The sequence below is a fragment of the Dipodomys spectabilis genome, unplaced genomic scaffold, assembly GCF_019054845.1.
Source record: "Dipodomys spectabilis isolate Male_0828 unplaced genomic scaffold, ASM1905484v1 ptg000017l, whole genome shotgun sequence".
Lineage (NCBI taxonomy): Eukaryota > Metazoa > Chordata > Mammalia > Rodentia > Heteromyidae > Dipodomys > Dipodomys spectabilis.
This window is the reverse complement of record NW_024870694.1, coordinates 21,213,259-21,233,532: the sequence shown is the minus strand read 5'-3', so window position 1 is coordinate 21,233,532 and position 20,274 is coordinate 21,213,259. Positions and strand designations below refer to the sequence as shown.

General features: G+C 40.2%; 1 protein-coding gene and 1 pseudogene across 1 annotated transcript; one reads left to right on the top strand and one right to left on the bottom strand.

Annotated features, from left to right (window-relative positions):
• Positions 1-8,100: 8,100 nt before the first annotated feature.
• Positions 8,101-18,305, bottom strand: LOC122096738 (ankyrin repeat domain-containing protein 7-like; the record flags this gene model as incomplete). Its single annotated transcript, XM_042667308.1, has 5 exons — positions 18,061-18,305; positions 14,471-14,585; positions 13,906-14,079; positions 10,578-10,684; positions 8,101-8,238 (listed from the first exon to the last, which is right to left on the bottom strand). Coding segments are annotated over exons 1-5 (779 nt in total), but the record flags the coding sequence as incomplete, so codon positions are not given.
• Positions 9,351-9,761, top strand: LOC122099230 (annotated as a pseudogene).
• Positions 18,306-20,274: the final 1,969 nt, after the last annotated feature.

The window sequence follows — 20,274 nt, the reverse complement described above, 5'->3', positions numbered from 1 at the left end:
AGGGGGCTGGGAAGGTGGCTCAGTGGTAGAGTGCTTGCCTTGCATGCATGAGGCCTTGGGTTCAATTCCTCGGCACCACATAAGCAGAAAAAGCCGAAAGTGGCACTATGGCTCAAGTGATAGAGCGCTAGCCTTGAGCTGAAGAGCTGAGGACCAGTGCCCAGGCCCAGAGTACAGGCCTCACAACTGACCAAAAAAATAAAATAAAATAAAGAACCCAGGTTAGATGCTGGTGGCTCATGCCTGCAATCCTAGCTACTTAGGAGGCTAAGATTTGAGGTTTGTCGTTCAAGCCCAGCCAGGGCAGAAAAAAAAGACCATAAGATTCTTATCTCCAATTAATCACCAAAAAGCTGGAAGTGGAGCTGTGGCTCAAGTGGTGGAGCACTAGCCTTGAGCACAAAAGCTCACAGACAGCATCCAGGTCCTGAGTTCAAGGCCCAGGATGGTGGGGAGGAGAACCCATTGCCTCTTTTCACCCTAAAACTATAAAAGGAGTTCTCTGAAACATTTAAATGCTTCAAAACAGTTTTTGTTTTGAAAGCTAAATGTACAAAAGTTAAAGAACAAATAAAAACAAACTCACATTGAGAATGTTCTTCCTAGAGAGAGAATATAACATTAAAAATTATGAAATCTAGCTGGGCACTGGTGGCTCACACCTGTAATCCTACTCAAGAGGCTGAGATCTGAGGATCATGGTTCAAAGTAGTCTGGGCAGGAAAGGCTGTGAGACTCATCTCCAATTAACCACCAGAAAACCAGAAGTGGCACTATGCCTTGAGCTGAAGAGCTCAGTGACAGCACCCAGGCCCAGAGTTCAAGCCCCACAACCAACTCAAAAAAAAAATTATGAAATCTATTTTCCCAGTTGGGTCTTTTCTTGTTTAGGGCCACATAAACTAACAAATGCTTCAAAAGCTTCATATATAACTCAGATACTTCAAAGGAGATACTTGACAAACAGAGTCCTCGAATCTAAATACTCTAAGCATCTTCCTTCCTATGGGCTCAGTGACATTCTCTATCACTTCAAGTCTTCAGTCTAGGAAGAAGGTGTAGATTTCCTGAAAGAAGTATGTGTACAAAGGACCAAGGGCGGGATTTTGGTATTTCCCCGCCCCTGAAAAGAGCTAAATGGAGGTAACTACCTGCTCTCGGTGCGGGCTTGTTTCCAATTATAATCGCCATGCCAGCCAATCTGAACCCTTACTATTGTACATATGCATATGAAGTACCTCAGTAAGTTGGGAATGGAGGAGAGGGATTTGAGGGAACATCTCCACTGGGTCACAAATGTCATTCAGCTATATCCAGTCCCTTGGTACTAGAGAGATTCTAATCTACTGTGTAAATTGAGATTTTTGTCAATGATGCTACAGTCCTATCTGCTGTATATACTCATCCCAGGACTCAAATTATTAAAAAATTTTGCAACAGAAATCTTGACAATTGTCAGTTCCAACAGTTTTTTGTTTTGTTTTTGTTTGTTTGTTTGTTTGTTGCCTGTCCTGGAGCTTGAACTCAGGGTCTGTGTGCTGTTCCTGAGCCTTTTTATGCTCAAGACTACCACTTGAGCTACAGCACTACTTCCAGCTTTTTTTGTATTAGTTTATTGGAGATAAGAGTCTCATGTACCTTTCTGCTCCAGCCAGCTTTGAACCATAATCTCAAGTCTCAGCCTTCTAAATAGCTGGATTAGAGGGGTGAGCCACTGACACCTAGCCATACAATTGTTTTTTTTTCCTTCTTAAGCAACACATGTTTGAGGATTCCCTTAGATACCTACTTTGAATATGCCTTTTAAGTAACATTCAATATCCTATGTGACCACTTCCTGTATTACATTTACCAAATTTGATTGTTTAGTATTCAGATCTTTTTCTCTAAAATTCTTATTCCACCCCAACACAGCATTTTTCCTTTTAAGTTTCCCCTTCCCTTCTTAACCCTACTCCCATCCTCTACTGTTGGTTTCATTGCTAACTCCATTCTTACCCTATTCCATTGGCAATAGTAAAACCCACCTATACAATAACAAATAAGAAAGGCAACTGGCCTTAGAAATTAGGACCATGAGATTAAATTTCACTTATGCCATTTCCTATATCCAGAACAATCACTTTAATACTAATCCTTGTGTTTTATGTTCTCCATCATAACAACCATTTGTCCAAAATGTTACATATAAGTTGAAACACTACAGATTGTTTTGATTACTTTTAATGATTTTCTTTCAATTATGAAATTCTTTGTACTTCTAATTCTCTCTACAGAAAAAAAGGAATACTTAGCTGACAGAAATTATAGAAGAAACAAAAAGGAAAGCAGAAAAGATTGTAAAAATTAAGAACAAATTTTAGTGGTGGAAAAACAAAACAAAGGCCATATAAAAAGGGGAAAACTTCATTGATTAACCAACCTCTCTGAATGACAGCTGTATAATGAATAAAAACAGGTCATAATAGTGCAAATATTTTACAAATATGTTGTAATGACTATAGGAAGTAATAAACATACCTGGTTAAAGAGTTGTCTTCAGAGCTACTAGATGCTATTAAAGAAAAAAGATAAAAGATATTTTACATAGATGTTTTTTGTTGTTGTTGCTTGTGGGGCTTGAATTAAGGGCCTGGGCACTGTCCCTGAGCTCTTTTGCTCAAGGATAGTGCTCTTCCATTTTGAGCCACAGCACGACTCTGACTTCCCAGTAGTTAATTGGAGGTAAGAGACTCTTGGACTTTGAACCATGATCCTCAGATCTTAGTCTCCTGAGTAGCTAGCATTACAGGCAAGAGCCATCAGCTCCCAGCTTAAATAAATTTTAAAGACACAAAATATCAAATACATAAATTGATGTTTTAGTAGGAAGCATTCAGGGACTATACCTGAAGAACAGTCTAGAGTTAATATTAATTAACTTCTAATTAAATACTTCTGGTAGGTTATTATACATTCAGAACTCTTCCACTTCTTCGCAGTCATTGGATACAAAGATCAAATTTTGATTCCTAAAGAAAACTGTGTATAATGGCCATAATCAACTTGAGGGCTATGTTGTCAGAAAATATCAGTAAATAGTGTCAGTAGCAGAAGTTGTATCATAAACTGACAGTGTCAGGCAATAAGCTTGATTTTTCTAGAAAGAAAATGGCACTAGGAACAATTCTTAAGAGAATACAGGCTCACACCTGTAATCCTAACTATTCAGAAGGCTGAGATTTGAGGCTCACGGTTCAAAGCCAAACTGGGCAGGAAAATTCATGAGACTCTTATCTCCAATCAACTACCAACAAGCTGGAAAAGGAGCTGCGGCTCAAAGTAGTAGAGTACTAATCTGCAGCACAAAAGCTCAGGGATAGCACTGAGGCTCTGTGTTCAAGTCCCAAGACATTCTCTCTCTCTGTCTCTCTGTCTGTCTCTCTATCTCTCTGTCTCTCTGTCTGTCTGTCTGTCTTTCTCTCTCTCTCTCTCTCTCTCTCTCTTTCTCTCTCTCTCTCTCTCTCTCTCTCTCACACACACACACACACACACACACACACAGTATTCTTACTTTTTTAATGACACAACACAGCTTTTCCGGGAATTTGGTGCAAACTATTTACTCTGTTACAAGGATGCTCAATCTACTGGCACTGGATGATAAAATACAGACACAAGTATCTGCATAGTCTTTTCAGCTGTTGGATGGCAAGAGCTCAAGAGAAATCAGTGTGATGCTGATTCTCCCTAGTTCTCTTCTGGGGAAGATACTAATAAGTTGTTGTTTCTATTTTTTCTGTGAGAAAATCATGGCTTGAATGTAGTTATCATTTTGTCTCCCATGGAAAAAATTCTTTGAGCTATCACACCAGAGATTAGGAACTCTGAACTATAGCTAATAGTCACAGCTAGTGATATTGGGTAGTAGCAAGGTGCTAGGCAAAAGTTGATAGATTCATATGAGTGGTGTGTGTGTGTGTGTGTGTGTGTGTGTGCGCGCCGCGCGTGCGCGCGCACGCACGCACATATGCATGCACATGCAAAATGAGACAGAAAACCTTGATTCCTTTTCACTTCAGGTAAAATATGACAAAAAATCACTATGAACCTATAAGAATTTCCCTTGGGCTAAGGTTGTGGCTCAATGGCTGAGTAATTGCTTAGTATGTGGGATGCCATAAATTCAATCCTCTGCATCACAAATAATAATTATTATAAAATGATATAAAAATAAGTCAGGTACTGATGACTCACACTTGTAATCCTGGCTACTCAGGAAGCTCAGTTCTGAGGATCATGATTCAAATTCAGCCAGAGCAGAAAAGGCAGTGACAATCTTAACTCCAGTTAAGCAACAAAAAGCTGGAAGTGGAGCAGTGGCTCAGGTGAGGTTGAGCCTGAACACAGGGTCTGGGCAGTGTCCTTTAGCTTTTTCACTCAAGGCTGTGCTCTACCACGTGAGCTACAGTTCCACTTCCATATTTTTGCTGGTTCATTGGAGATAAGAGTCGCAGACTTTCATGCCAGGCTGGCTTTAAACCATGATCTTCAGTCTTAGCCTCCTGAGTAGCTAGGCAGGAGACACTGGTGCTGGGCAAACAAATACATACTTTTTTTTCTTTTTTTTGCCATTACTGGGGTTTGAACTCAAGGCCTTGGGCTAGCCAGGGAAGCCCTTTCCCACATGAGCCACTCTACCAGCCTTTTTCTTATTTACACAAAGATATCTAAGATTTCAAGGACCAAGTAATTCTTTTTTAGACAACACTGTTTCAGATTGTAAACTTTGTGTCATTTCTTTACTCATTCTGAGCCCTATTAACAAAGAAATTATGAAACTTGAAAATACAAGTTACACTTGGCCTTTTAAACCACTCTTGGAATCTAAACTTCCTTACTATGACCTATTATATATAGACTAGGACTATCAGAAGTAATTCCGGTAATTTGCTCCTACCTGTATTGCTCTCTTGTAAATTATTAAGCTCATGTTCTTCATAGTTCAAAAGTATGTTCCAGCTGCCACATAAAAGTAAGGAAATTATCATTTTAATGTTAATAAGAAAAAAAGGTCAAATTTGTGAAATTCTTAGGAATGTTTCAGACAGTATCAGAGATATTATTAGAATTTTTTCCATCTTCAAAGGTTGTAAGCTCTAAAACTTTTCATTAGGCTTGTAGTTAAAGAAGAAAAATAAAGGGAAATCACTGTGTAGTACATGATAGCATAGCACATGAACCAGAGGTGCTTGACATAAGCACACATCACAGTAAAAGTCTTAACTTCATAACCAATAGCTGGTTTTCTTGGGAAAATTGTTTCTCTTGGGCTCAAAGTTTTCTTCCAAAAATATGGATTTTACTGTTTCAGTTCTGCGGGCTGCTGTGCAGATTTAATGAAAAATATAACAACATACACAATCGTGTATGTAAATAGTAAAGCAATGATATAATCTGTTTCTTTTAGCACACACACATGCATGCTGGTACTGAGGTTTGAACTCAGGGCCTGAGTGCTCTCCGTTAGCTTTTTCACTCAAGGCTGACCACAGCTCTACTTCCAGCTTTTTAGTGATTAATGGGAGAGTCTCATGAACTTTCCTACCCAGGCTGGCTTCCAACTGTGATCCTCAGATCTCAGCATTCTGATTAGCTAGGATTATAGGTGTGAGTCACCAGGACCAGATAATTTGTTCCTTAATGCTGAACAGTTTTAGAATCCTAAATATAATCTAATGTGTGTGTCTTTTGCAAGTATCAGGAAAATATAAGCCCAAGTTTTGGATAATAGCTGTTCAATTATTTGCAGTTTGTGATTCATAACAAAACAGCTATTTAACAATTTATAACTAAATTTTCATTAATATGCAAATATTAAAATTAGATTAAAATATTGTTCATTATTTAATCAATCACACTAAGCACATAAAGTCAATCAACCTATCTAACCAATTTTTCAACAGCACATTTGTTATAATAATGTGCAATCTACATGTTTATCTCCAACTTACTTGGAATTTACAAAAAGGAAAAAAAAAAGCCATGGACACAAATAAGGAATAATGCTGTTTAGCTCTTATATCCAACCAGTATACTTCAGATCAGAGAATTCTGTCTTCCTTTTGAAAGTTTGAGGCATAAAGTCTTTGGGGACATTCTCATTACTGTGACAATAGTAAAAACATCACTTGAATGCTTAGTTGCAAAATGGCATGCATTGTGGGAAAGTTGATGCAGGATTTTTTATAATCTAAGACACTACACAGGATACTCAGGAACCTTTGGTCCAGAGCTAGTACTAAAAAAGATGGGGTTGGTGGCTCACGCCTGTAATCCTAGCTATTCAGGAGGCTGAAGATCATGATTCAAAGCAGGAAAGTCTGTGAGACTCTTATTGGACAATTAACCATCAGGAAATCGGAAGTGACACTGTGGCTCAAGTGGTAGAGCACTAGCCTTGAGCTGAAGAACTCAGGGACAGCCCAGGCCCAGAGTTCAAGCCCCATGACCAAAAAAAAACAAGATGGGTTTGAAGAAGTGGCTCATATGGTGGATCACCAGCCAATGAGTGAAAATGTCAGATACCAAGTTCAAGTCCTGGTCTCAGATAGAAATGAATAAAAAACAAAAACAAAAACAAAAAAAACCCTCCAATCCCTTCCTCCAACACTATTTGAATCTGACAATTTAGAATGATCTCAACTAGTATTTGCTAGCAGAAAAGATAAAGTCCTAAGAAGGTAACTTGCCTAGAGGATTTACAGGAAGATGTAGACTCCATGTAAGATTGTGAATATGAGAAAAGGTCATTTTACAAACAATATGATTGTTTAAAGCTAGGAGGTCCCATTACCAAAGCAGATAGCTTTGGAAATACTGAGCTTAAATACATTAATTAAGTACAGGGTGGGAATGTGGCTTAATGGTAGAGTGCTTACTTAGCATGCATAAAACCCTGGGTTTGATTCCTCGGTACCACATAAACAGAAAAAGCCAGAAATGGTGCTGTGGCTCAAGTCATAGAGCACTAGCCTTGAGCAAAAGAAGTTAAGGACAGTGCTCAGACCCTGAGTTCAAGCTCCAGGATTGGCAAAACAAAGCAAACACACAACCAAAAACAAAAAACCTAAGTACAGATGAACTAAAAAATATAATAATAAAGCTGGGAAGGTGGCTCAGTGGTAGAGCGCTTGCCTTGCATGCGTGAGGCCCTGGGTTCAATTCCTCAGCACCACTTAAGCAGAAAAAGTTGGAAGTGGCACTGTGGCACTGTGGCTTAAGTGGTAGAGCGCTAGCCTTGAGCTAAGAGCTGAGAGATGGCGCCCAGGCCCAGAGTTCAGGCCTCACAATGGGCCAAAAAAAAAATTAAAAAGACTCAGCAGTATAGGTCAGTAAGGGCAGCAAGGTAGTAAAAGAAATCATTTCTGGACTCCCAGATCCAGTTTTAACAGCAGCATTGCAGATATAGAACCAACAGAAACAAAAGCGTAATTAGATTCTCCCTTTTTCCCCCATCTCTCTGACTTGTGAAATGAGACTGACATTCTTTTTTTTGGGGGGGGGGGGGTCCGGTCATGGGGCCTGAACTCTGGGCCTGGGCACTGTCCCTCAGCTCTTAAGCTCAAGGCTCTACCACTGAGCCACCTTCCCAGCCCCTGACATTCTTATATTTGATGAACTCCTTAGGTTCTTTCCCCAGGAGAAAGTAATGTTATTTTTCAGCTCAACTAAACATTTCAAGTCCCAAATAGCTAATTACAAAAATCAAAGATGTGATACTCTAGATCCCAGGTAAAAGACCCCATGCTGGGATTCCTAAGGAAAAAAAGGCCTTAAAATTCCTGATCTAGGGGCTAGAGATCCACCTCAGTGATAGAACACTTGCCAATTACAAGTAATCTCCATTGCTGCCAAAGCCCCCAATCCCCTCCTCAAAAAAAAAAAAAAGTTCTGGGGTAAAATATTCCGCACAAATTGCTACTTCTAACTAGTCTTTTTGCTTTGTTACTGACTGATGAAGTATACTAACTCACGGTCCTTCTAAAACCTCATCAACCAGTGAAATAGTGTAATAGTAACTGTTTTAAACCTCTACTCAATGTTAAAGTGAACACTTACATCCTAGAATGACTTGCAGCTGCATATTGTAACGCAGTCCATCCAAAACCATCTTGATGGGAAACCTCAATGCCTCGCTGAAGAAGAAGCGCGATCATATCTTTTGATTCACATCTTACGGCATACATGAGAGCATTTCTAAAAAAACATATACAGTGTCACCGTTGGCTACTTTCACTGAGATATTTATACAGATAAATAGATAAGTACTACGAATTTGATACCTTGTCTGTCTGTGCAGAAAGTTACTGACAGGTATATGCTCTGATATTTGCCTCTGGAAATTATCTCTGAGGCTCAAAGGAAAAATCAAACGGAGAACCTTTTGTTGCACTGGGAATATATCCAGAATCTATCATTTAATGTGGACTTTAATGGATAATAAATGTGTTAAGGTCATTTATCTAGGTAAAATGAGTAATTCCCCACTTATTCCCTAATCCAAAGTAACACATTGAATTTCAGGTCAGCTGATGTTCATGTAAGTAAAATCTATTTGTGTAAATAGAATAATGGTAACATTGTGAAAATGTATTTAAAATAATAATAGTGGGGCTGGGAAGGTGGCTCAGTGGTAAAGCGCTTGCCTTGCATGCATGAGGCCCTGGGTTCGATTCCTCAGCACCACATAAACAAAAAGAAAAAAAGCTGGAAGTGGCGCTGTGGCTCAAGTAGTAGAGCGCTAGCCCTGAGCTGAAGAGCTGAGGGACAGCGCCCAGGCCCAGAGTTCAGGCTCCTCGACTGGACCCAAAAAATAAATAAATAAATAAATAAATAAAATAATAATAGTAGTACTAACAAGGTAGTTTAATTATATTGATCACAAGGTGGAAGGCAATAAACTAAATGGTATATAAATAGTGTTGAAACTATCATTAAAGGCTATTATCCTCTTCTTCATCTCATGGAACGTATCTGGGGATAAATAATTTTTCCTAAGACACATAAATAGAATATGGGAAAGCTAGAAATTAAATGCAGTGATTTCAAAGCCTTTATCATATATCTAGGACATCTTCACAGTTCAAGTTTTTCCAGTTAAACCTATTTTTCTTTTGTCATAAAATAAAAGAATCAAACTAAATCAGGTAGAAGAAACAAGTCTTTACAGCACTAATGGCCATTAAGAGTCATTTAGGAATAGCCTAACAGCAACATTCTTCCATGGAATCGCCTTAAAGCAGAGTCATCTAGCTCTTTCCCAGCAGCTGCCAAGGCAGGCGAGATTGGCTTCACCCATAATCCACGCCATGGAGGAGGAAAGCATTGCTTCTGGAGGTGTAATGGACATTAATTCTGTATTGCTTTACAAGAGGTGCTGAAGATCGCTCTCATCCACCAAGGCCTAGCATTTGTAATTCACGAAGCAGCCAAAGCCTTACACAAGAGCCAAACATATCTGAGTGTGTTTGCTTCGAACTGTAATGAGCTCGTGTATATCCAGTTGGTGGAGACCCTTTGGTGAGCACCAAATCAATCTTAAGGTCAATGACAACAACAACAACAAAAAGCTAGAGGAGTGGGTAGGCCTCTGCAAAATGATCCAGAGGGAAGAAAAATCATAAAAATGGCTGGTTGCAGTTGTGTAGCCGTTAAAGACTATATACAAAGGGTCTTAGGCCAAGGATATCATCAAAGAGTACTTCAAATGCAAGAAATGAACAAGTAAATTAAAAACTTGACTATTGAAAGAAAAAAGCAGAGTCATCCAACAGACTAGAATTTCCAACTCTTATTTATGCTTGATAAATAATTTTAAAACAAAAACAAATGAAAAATGAAACCCTGTGAGCATATGATCATGTGACCAACAAAAATCAAATAATAATTAACATTAATTAATATTTAAGGGAACATGTACTCCATTATGTTCTTTTTGTATTACTCACTACAAATAATTGCTTTTTTACCTGATGGTTTATGTTAACATTTTTAATATAATTTTATTGGTTTTTTTAAGGTGTTTGTATAGGGGTTACCATTTTGTAAGTCGTGTAATGAGTATATTTATTTTTTTAGACAATGTCACCCCTTCCTTTGCTTTACCCAATTTCCCCCTCCCATCCCTGCCCACAGTTATATAAGTCATTTTCCTCATGGTTTCTACATGATTGCATTTGTTCACAGATGAGCATAGGTTAATCTTCTTCCCATCAATTAAATATCTGACTTGAGTGATTGTTATCACACTGGAGCATCACTGAGGTTTACTTTTGTGTATGTATGTGTGTGTATCAGTCATGGGACTTAAACTCAGGGGCCTGGATGCTGTCTCTGAGCTTTTGTGCTCAAAGCTAGCACTCTACCACTTTAGTCACAGCTCCACTTCTGGCTTTTTGGTGGCTAACAGGACCATGGACTTTGCTGCCTGAGCTGCTTTCAAACCATGATCCTCAGATCTGAGCTTCCTGAGTAGCTAGGATTCCAGGTATGAACCACTGGTGCCCAGCTTAAAGTTTATATTTTTAAAGACATACCTTCTAAATTCATCAAGTGCATGTATATTTGCTCCCTTCCTTATTAAAAGGTCTGCCACATGTACTTTGCTTTCCCTTAGAGCAAGTAAAAAAGGTGTGAGGTAATCCTGCAAAATGACAAAAATCACTTTATAATTCACACAATTTCAACCAAATTGAAAATGTCATAAAAGACCCTGTAAATATAGACATATAGAGCAAATCACCAGTAGTGTTTCTCCTCCTTACACTGTGCTTTCACACAGTTACAATAACCCCATTACTCTACAAAACTCGCTTCCACTGTTAACTGGTTCCATGAGTCCTTGCCTCAATTGCATCATTTGTAGGGTATCATGATTGCTCCTATCTAAGACAAGAGCTTCTTACCAGACTGTACTTTTCTCCCAAAAGCCCCAAGTCCAAATATATAGTAGCAAATATGTTCACTATGTGATTGGATAGATAACTAAATTGGGCTAGGAATGTTGCTTAGTGGTAGAGTGCTTGCCTAGCATGCATGAAGCCCTGGGTTCAATTCTTCAGTACCACATAAACCGAAAAAGTCAGAAGTGGGGCTGGGAAGGTGGCTCAGTGGTAGAGTGCTTGCCTTGCATACCTGAGGCCCTGGGTTCGATTCCTCAGAACCACATAAGCAAAAAGAAAAAAGCCAGAAGTGACACTGTGTCTCAAGAGGTAGAGCGCTAGCCTTGAGCTGAAGAGCTGAGGGACAGTGCCCAGGCCCAGAGTTCAGGCCTCACAACCGGACCCAAAAAAAAAGAAAGAAAGAAAAAGTCAGAAGTAGTGTACTGTGGCCATGAGTTCAAGCCCTAGGACTGGCAAAAAAAAAAAAAAAGAACTAAATTATCATGTCTAGATTAGGATTTCTGTCTGTATTCTGAAGAATATTTACTTTTCCAGTTGTGCTGTGCCCCAACACAAAAACTCGATAATCATGTCCTTGGGAAATAAGACAGGCTGGGGAATGTGGCTTAGTGATAGGGTGCTTGCCTAGCAGGCATGAGGCCCTGGATTCAATTCCTCAGTACCACATAAATGAAAGAAATAATTTGAAATAAGACAAACTGCATTATGTACCCAGAAATAAATCTTTTTAATTTTGTTTAATTCCTATTTTATAGGATTTCTTCTGGCAAACACTAGTATTTGACAAAGTAGAGTTTCAGAGTTTCATTGTATTAAGAACTCTCCAGTATCAGATACTTTCTGCAGGTTGTGGAGGAAGCTTGCTTGATATTCTTCTACTTATGGTTTTAGGATTTCAGATACTTGCCTCAAAAAAAATCACTAAATTAAATGATATAGGCTTCGAAGAAACTTTGAATTCGTATTACTAAAAAGTCTGTGGAGTTCATCCATCATAAGATGAAACATTCTTTTGTGTGTGTGTGTGTGTGTGTGTGTGTGTGTGTGTGTGTGTGTGAGAGTCATGGGACTTGAACTCTGGGCCTAGGCACTGTCCCTGAGCTCTTTAGCTCACTTGAGCCACAGCTCCACTCCCAGTTTTCTGGCGATTAATTGGAGAGAAGAGTCTCACGGACTTTTCTGCCCAGGCTGGCTTTGAACCATGATCCTCAGATCTCAGTCTCTTGTATAGCTAAGATTACAGGTATGAGCCACCAGTGCCCAGCTAAGGTGAAACATTCTTACCAAGTTCTTACTAAGCTCCATACCTAATTTTATTCTTAAGATAATTCTGGGATGCATTCCTTTTGTTTATTTATGTGCTTGCTTGCTTGTTTATTTATTGAAACATGGATCTCCCTACGTATCCAAGGTTGGCTTGGATTTCATGATTCTCCTGCCTTCTACTCCTGAATGCTGGATTAAAGACATGTGTCAGGCTAATCTACTGAATCCATTTTTATTCTTGCTCCATTTTAATTACTGCCTTGAGTTATTCTTTTTATTTTTGGTAAAGTATAAATCACAAATAAAAAGAACATAGCTTATCAGTAAAAATTCTAAAGCTACCAGACACTGGTAGCTCATGCCTGTAATCTTAGCTACTAAGGAGGCTGAGATGTGAGGATTGTTATTCAAAGCCAGCCTGGGCAGGAAAGTCCATGAGATTCTTTTTGTTGTTGTTGTTGTCAGTCGTGGGCCTGAACTCTGGGCCTGGGCGATGTCCCTCAGCTCTTCAGCTCAAGGCTAGTGCTCTACCACTTTTTCTGCTTATGCAGTGCTAAGGAATTGAACCCAGGGCCTCATGCATGCAAGGCAAGCACTCTACCACTGAGCCATCATCCCAGCCCCTCCATGAGATTCTTATCCACAGTTAACCACTAGAAAACCAGAAGTTGAGCTGTAGCTCAGTGGTAGAATGTTAGCCTTGAACATTAGGATAGCACCCAACCCTGAGTTCAATACCCACAACCAACCAAAAAAAAAAATATATATATATATATATTTAAAACCAATCTATATGTATTATTTATAAGCTAGATAAAGAAAAGTTTAAAAATACTGCTGGTTTCTGGCTATTCGTGTCTAGTTACTCAGAGGCTGAGATCTGAGGATTGAGATTCAAGGTCAGCCTGAGCAGATAAGTCTGAGAGACTCTTATCTCCAGTTAATCACCAAAAAAGCTAGAATTAGAAGAATGGAAAAAGAAAAACAAAACAACCCTTCAGTGTTTTCATATGAATTTGTTACAATGCATAGAAGAAAGGCTGAACCTTCTAATGCTGGGGGTTTTTTGTTGTTGTTGTTTGTTTGTTCTTTTGTCGGTCATGGGGCTTGAACTCTCGGCCTGGGTGCTGTCCCTGGATTCTTCAGCTCAAGTCTAGCTCTCTAGCTCTTGAGCCATAACACCACTTCCAGTTTTTGAGTTGTTAATTATAGATAAGAGTCTCACAGACTTTCCTCTCTGGGCTGGCTTTGAACCACAATCCTCAGATTTCAGCCTCCTGAGTAGCTAGGATTATAGGCATGAGCTACTGGTGCCCGGCTTGCTTTTATTTTTTGCCAGTCCTGGGCTTGAACTCAGGGTCTGGGCACTGTCCCTGAGCTTCTTTCACTCAAGGCTAGCACTCTACCACTTGAGCCACAGTACCACTTCTGGCATTTTCTGTTTATGAGGTGCTGAGCAACCAAACCCAGGGCTTCATGCATGCTAGGCAAGCACTCTATCAATAAGCCACATTCCCAGCCCTAAGGCTGCTTTTAAACAGCAATATTTAAAGTGACATCTTCAACATTTACATCATTTCAAAATATTTTTATTGAGCAAATGGCCAAGCTTCTAAACACAGAAAATAAACCCTTTTGTCACTAGTAAAACACAGGTATTTCAAATATTTTAGAATCAAAGTTAAGTGTTCTATACCTTAGTCTTTGCTTCGATGTTTGCATTATATGCAAGCAGCTTGGTAACCATTGGACTATTCCCATTGCAGACAGCGTAATGAAGGGCAGTGAAGCCGCTGACATCTTCAATGTTTGAATCAGCGCCATGCTTTAGTAAAATGGTTGCACACTCCTCTTCCTGGCATTGTACAGCCTGAGAGTATTGAACACAGACAGTGGACTCAGTGAGTTCAAGAAAAAATTCCCTAAATTTAACAAATTTGAAAGCTTTAAATGAGATACATTTTTTTCTTTTTTTTTTCTTTTTTTTTTTTTTTTTTGGGTCCGGTCATGGGGCCTGAGCTCTGGGCCTGGGCACTGTCCCTCAGCTCTTCAGCTCAAGTCTAGGGCTCTACCACCTGAGCCACAGCGCCACTTCCGGCTTTTTTTCTTTTTGCTTATGTGGTGCTGAGGAATCGAACCCAGGGCCTCAGGCATGCAAGGCAAGCACTCTACCACTGAGCCACCTTCCCAGTCCTACATTTTTTTCTTCTAAGCATTTAAATCAAATCCATCTCACACTGAAAGCAATGGTTCCAGTCTACCTTAATCAGTGCAGTGCTGTTGTCGCTGTCACAAAGGTCAATCTCACAATCATTGGCGATTAGGAAGGTCACCACTTTGACATGGCCACAAGCACAGGCAAAATGCAGAGCAGTCCTGTGGAAATGAAAGGGATTTTTTTTTAATGGAATCACGGATCATTATCTCCAAATACACAATTACTTATGCCATTGTAAATATTGTACTGGCATGTCATTCCATTGCTTTCTAAAGAAATATTTGATTTTCTTCTGAAGAAAGGATACTATAAGCTGTTGTCACTCATACTATTGAAGAAAAAAGCAGCCTACCTGATTGCATTGTTTTTGTATACGTGTGAAGCTGGGAATAGAACTCACAACCTCCTGTATGCTAGGCAAGTGCTCTGCTATTGAGCTACATACCCAGAATAGGAACCAACTAAGTCAGAAACAAAAAAGTAATGATAAACCTTAAATACTGGAAACTAAATAATAAACTTTTTTTATTATTTGTTACCAGTCCTGGGGCTTGAAATCAGGGCTTGGTGCTGTCCCTAAGCTTCATTTGTTCAAAGCTAGCACACTACCACTTGAGTCACAGTGTCACTTCCGGTTTTTTCTGTTTATGTGGTACTAAGGAATTGAACCCAGGGCTTCATGCATGCAAGGCAAGCACTCTACCACTGAGCCACATTCCCAGACCAATAAACTTGTAAGTGGTAGATATAAGAAGAGAAAGTTTCACACAACACATTTTGTATGTATCTTTGGCTAAAGTTTATATAATCAACTTGACTTTTTGTCACTTGGTTAATGCAGCCTGTCTTTTCATGGTAACATTCATCTGTACCATCTTCAGAGATGATGTATCATTCCATCCTGTGAAGCATTGCAACTTTTATAGGATATATTTTATTTATAGGACATATTTTGATCACTTCTGAGGAGAACCAATCATCTGTATCTCTCATTTTAGGATAATGTAATTGATGGATAGTGATATGGACAGTTTTCAAATCTGATACAGTAGTTATCCTTAAATTGTCTATTTGAAAAAACATCATGAGCAACTTAAACTTCATGCAGCAACATAATTACCAACGCTCCTCATCCTCCCAGTTCTTAATCTGAAAACAGCATTCAATTCTTTATTTAACTTAAACTCCTTCTCTTACCCAGGACACTAAATATTGCTTTGTATATCCATAAATTACCTATAGATCGGGGCTGGGAAGATGGCTCAGTGGTAGAGCGTTTGCCTTGCATGCCTGAGGCCCTGGGTTCGATTCCTCAGCACCACATAAGCAAAAAGAAAAAAGCCAGAAGTGGCACTGTGGCTCAAGTGGAAGAGCACTAGCCTTGAGCTGAAGAGCTGAGGGACAGCGCCCAGGCCCAGAGTTCAGGCCCCACGACCGGACCCAAAAAAAAAAAAAAAAGTTACCTATAGATCTTTCAAAGATCACAGTTGAGGAGTTGAAGGTGTATATAGCTCACCAAATATAGAGGCAGCTCTGGAATTGATTCCAATCACCAATGACTAAATAAAAAGTCTTTTCCTTATTCATAGAAAGAATTCTCATCAAAATTGAGATAGAGCCAGGTGCAGGGTTCATACCTACAATCCTAGCTACACAAAAGGCTGAGATCTGAGGATCCTGGTTTGAAGGCAGCTCAGGGGGAAAAAATTTATGAGACTCTTATCTCCACTTAACCACCAAACAGCCAGATGTGGAGCTGTGGCTCAAGTGGTAAGTAGTCCTAACCTTGAGTAAAAAGCTTAGGGACAGTGCCCAGGAGATAAATGGAGATAGATGAGAAATATGTGTTGCAGGATATTGCATTGTTTTCTATAATACATCTTACTTTTCTTATGATAAATCTACCTTTAGGTAATCTGCTTTTAGGCTGTGGGTGTGGTTCAGTGTGTGTTCAGTGTGCGTGGTTTTTTTCAGGGGGGGAGGGGGTTGTTGGTCATGGGGCTTGAACTCTGGGCCTGGGCTCTGTCCCTCAGTTTTTCAGCTCAAGGCTAGCACTCTACCACTTGAGCCACATCGCCACTTCTGGTTTTCTGTGGTTTATTGGAGATAAGAGTCTCACAGACTTTCCTGCCCAGGCTGGCTTTGAACCATGATCCTCAGATCTCAGCCTCCTGAGTAGCTAGGATTATAGGTGTGAGCCACTGGCACCTGGCCTGGGTGTGGTTATTAAGTGTGTTATTCATCTGCCAATGGAAGGAATGGGAGTGGGAGGGAAGCCAAAAGAAATACTTTCTTTTGAGGACATTTATAAGAAGTTCTTTTACAACATAAAATTGTATAAATTGACTTTTCTTTTTGCTCCACTACTTATTTTGTATTACTTAAAATATTTATCTTTCTTTAGGGAGTTATTTTCAATCATAAAAATCTAGTCATTTTCTCCAGTTAAGTTATTTCATTCATGAATAAATCTCCTTTTCTTAAAAATATTATGACAGTAGTATAGATTTTCTATTGTTTTCTGCTTTGATCTCTTTTGGGCTATGGTGAATTGATTCCTATGTAAAAACTAGTTGCATATTTTGATACTTCAAAAGGCGAATGTAGGTTTATTCAAACATTTTTTTGGTTCATGTAAAATTAATAAGCACATAAAGAGCTCACATTTGTCAATTATTGAATCTTCCTACTCAAAAACATGGAGTTTGCTGGGTGCAAGTGGCTCATACCTGTAATCTTAGGTACTCAGAAGGCTGAAATCTGAAGCTTGCAGTTGCAAGCCAGCACAGGTAGAAAAATGTGAGAGTCTTATCTCCAATTAACCACCAAAAAGCTGAAAGAAGTGGAGCTGTGATTCAACTGGTAGAGCCCCAGTCTTGAGAAGAAAAAGCTAACGACTGGGCCCTGAGTTTAAGCCTAGAACCAGCACACACACACACACACACACACACACACACACACACACACACACACAAACAATGAAATAAATACATAAAACCTTGGAGCCAGGGACTAGGCACAAGACTTTGAGCCTCAGTAGGTACCATTTAAACAGGGTCCCATTGAGTAACAATTAGCATTTGGGCCACTATCAACATCCTACCTGACAGTCTCAAGGCCCAGGACCACCCAGACACAACAATAGATAGTGGCAGAGGCTGATCAGGTACCCACTGCTCTCAGTGCAAGAGGAAGGGCCATCTTTCTGTCTCAAAGTTTTTTTCTTAGCCCCCTCCAAACAGTAAAGGACACATAGACATGGATATACACTGTTGTAAAAATGCTGATGAATATTATTTGAAGAATTTTTAGGTGTGAAGTGGATGCATTAGGGTTCATATTTCATTTACTTTTCTATTATGGTTAAAAGCCATTAAAATGCATACATTAAACTAACCTCTTACTTGCACTTAACTGTGTTAGTTAAGACAGTTTTAAGTCATTGCAAGATGGTGATGTAAGGATGGGAAAACTAGGAAAGCTTTGATCTTGTTCTGCTGTTCAGAAAGATAGTCTGGGTGCAAGTGTGTGCTAAAGAGCCTGCAGTGGGAAGTCAGCCCACCCCTGTATTCTTCCTCCCACTGACCACCACCCACTCCCCCAGCTCATACCCTCCTTAGCAGGCCCTATTACCTGTTCTTCTTGTCTCTGTTATCCACATGGATTTTCCCACTATCAAGGATAGATACCAATTTCTCTACTTTCCCTGTGCTTGCAGCCTTGTGCAGCTTTTCCTTAGGTTTGTATTTGGCATAGAAATTTCGCCAATAGTGGCTATCAATATTTTCATTCCCAGATTGCAGGGAGGTACTCCTATTGCCATCGCAGAAGCCCAAAGGTGTCCTCTCCTTAATCCCAAAGCCAAATATTTTCTTCATGGCTGAAGCTACGAATCTTAGAGATCCCTTCCTTCCCTGTAGGCCTTTCACTTCCCTTGAAACCCAACACAAGCATTTCTAAGTTAGCCAACTTCATCTCACACACCACAACATCCTAACAGCGATGCTCTGTGGTATTGAAACTATCAACGGTAGTTGACAGAACATTCGTGCGCAAGCAACGCTGATCAACACGCGCGCACCTGGGAGTCAAACGAGCTCACTGAGCAGGGCTCTGGGCCAGTGGTTGCACGCCTGCAATCCTAGCTACTCAGGAGGCTAAGATGGGAAGATCCTGCTTTAAAGGCTGTCCAAAGGGATGGGGAAGGAGAATTCACAAGCCTCCGTCTCCCGTTAGCAAGCATGGCATTAAGGTCAAGTGGAAGAGCTTGGCTATGCAAGCAAGCCAAGAAAGAGCATGAAGCTCTGAGTTCAACCCAAGGTCCCCACCCCCACCCCCACTCCCACACACAACACAGATCAAAAAAAAAAAAAAAAAAAAAGCAGACGTGGAGATAAAGCTTGCATTCCGTATCTCGCCCTGACAGCAAGAACTATTTATAAATGCAAAATAAAGCCTGTGATATTCCAATTGTTAAAAAAAAAAAAAAGTCTAAGTCCGGGTTCTGGTCACAAAGAGGAGCCAAGCAGATGCACGTCGAGCCTCATGTAGCCAGCAGTGTAGGACAGGGGACTTGAGTTGGCCCCAGTGCAAGCCTAATGTAGCCAGCAGTGTAGGACAGGGGACTTGGCTTGGCCCTAGTGCAAGCGGGAGGAGCCTGGCTGCCTGGGGCGAGCGATGGGCTCGGTTCCCTGGTTCCCCTTCTAGAGGAGCAGGCTACCGGGAGCGGGCGGGGCGTGCAGAACACGCATTGACCAGCGAAGGGTTTGGAGCCTGCACTGGGCGATGGGCGCAGTGGACTGTGGCGCTGCCTGTGTTAGTCTTACCCTCAGTCCTCCTTACCCAGCTCCTTCTCCTCCCTCTTCCTCCCCACTATGGCAGATTGAAAGCCTAGGAGCCTACGCCTCCCAAGGCAGACTGGCCATGGGGTGGCTGCCCGAGAGTCTAGCTGCTTCTCCAACTCATACTGGACTTCCTGCTTGCCTGTTGCTAGTCCTGCCAGGTTCCTGAAAAATGAAATAAGATGAAAATCAATGTGGATAACAGAGACAGGTGACCTCTCCTCTCTCTGGTGAGATGCTTGTTGGAGGCAGTGGCCAAGCTCCAGGAAGACCTGCAACAGGAATTTTCTCTAAGTGGGAATCTGACCTGCAGTCTCCAAAACTTAGTTCAAGACAATCCTGGAGGAAGCTCAGTTCTCTAATGACTGTTCTGACCATCTATGCCAATGGAGTTGGATGAACTACTCACCCCAGAAAAAGGTCTCTTATTGAAATAGGGATGTTACAAAAATATTAATCTCAAGTGCATGCATGAACACATCTTGAAAAATACAAATGGTTTATGGGTACTCACCCCAGAAAAAGGTCTCTTATTGAAATAGGGATGCTACAAAAATATTAATCTCAAGTGCATGCATGAACACATCTTGAAAAATACAAATGGTTTATGGGAATATATGGTCATGCAATCCCTGTTCCCCACCGGCAGGACTGGACACCAGAAGATACAAGGACACCGACTTTCAAGCCTGAGATCTTGGCACTTCCCTGGAAGGAAGCAAATATCATTATGAGCAGGGAGGTACTTTGGAGGTATTAGCCATAGATTCTACCTATGACCAGTGTCTCCTGGAAATGATGCACCCAGCTCACAATGAGATGGAATTAAGAAGATGTGTCCAGAAGTTCAAAGGTATGCAGTGTGACTAGTCTTGTGAGATTCAGCAGCTTTTGCTCTGAGATTTTTTTTTAACAAATTTGTGATTTTCTAATTCTGTCATTTCTTTTATTCATTAACATTCTAAAATAATAATTTTCCCTTTCTTTTATTAAGTTAATCAGTTAT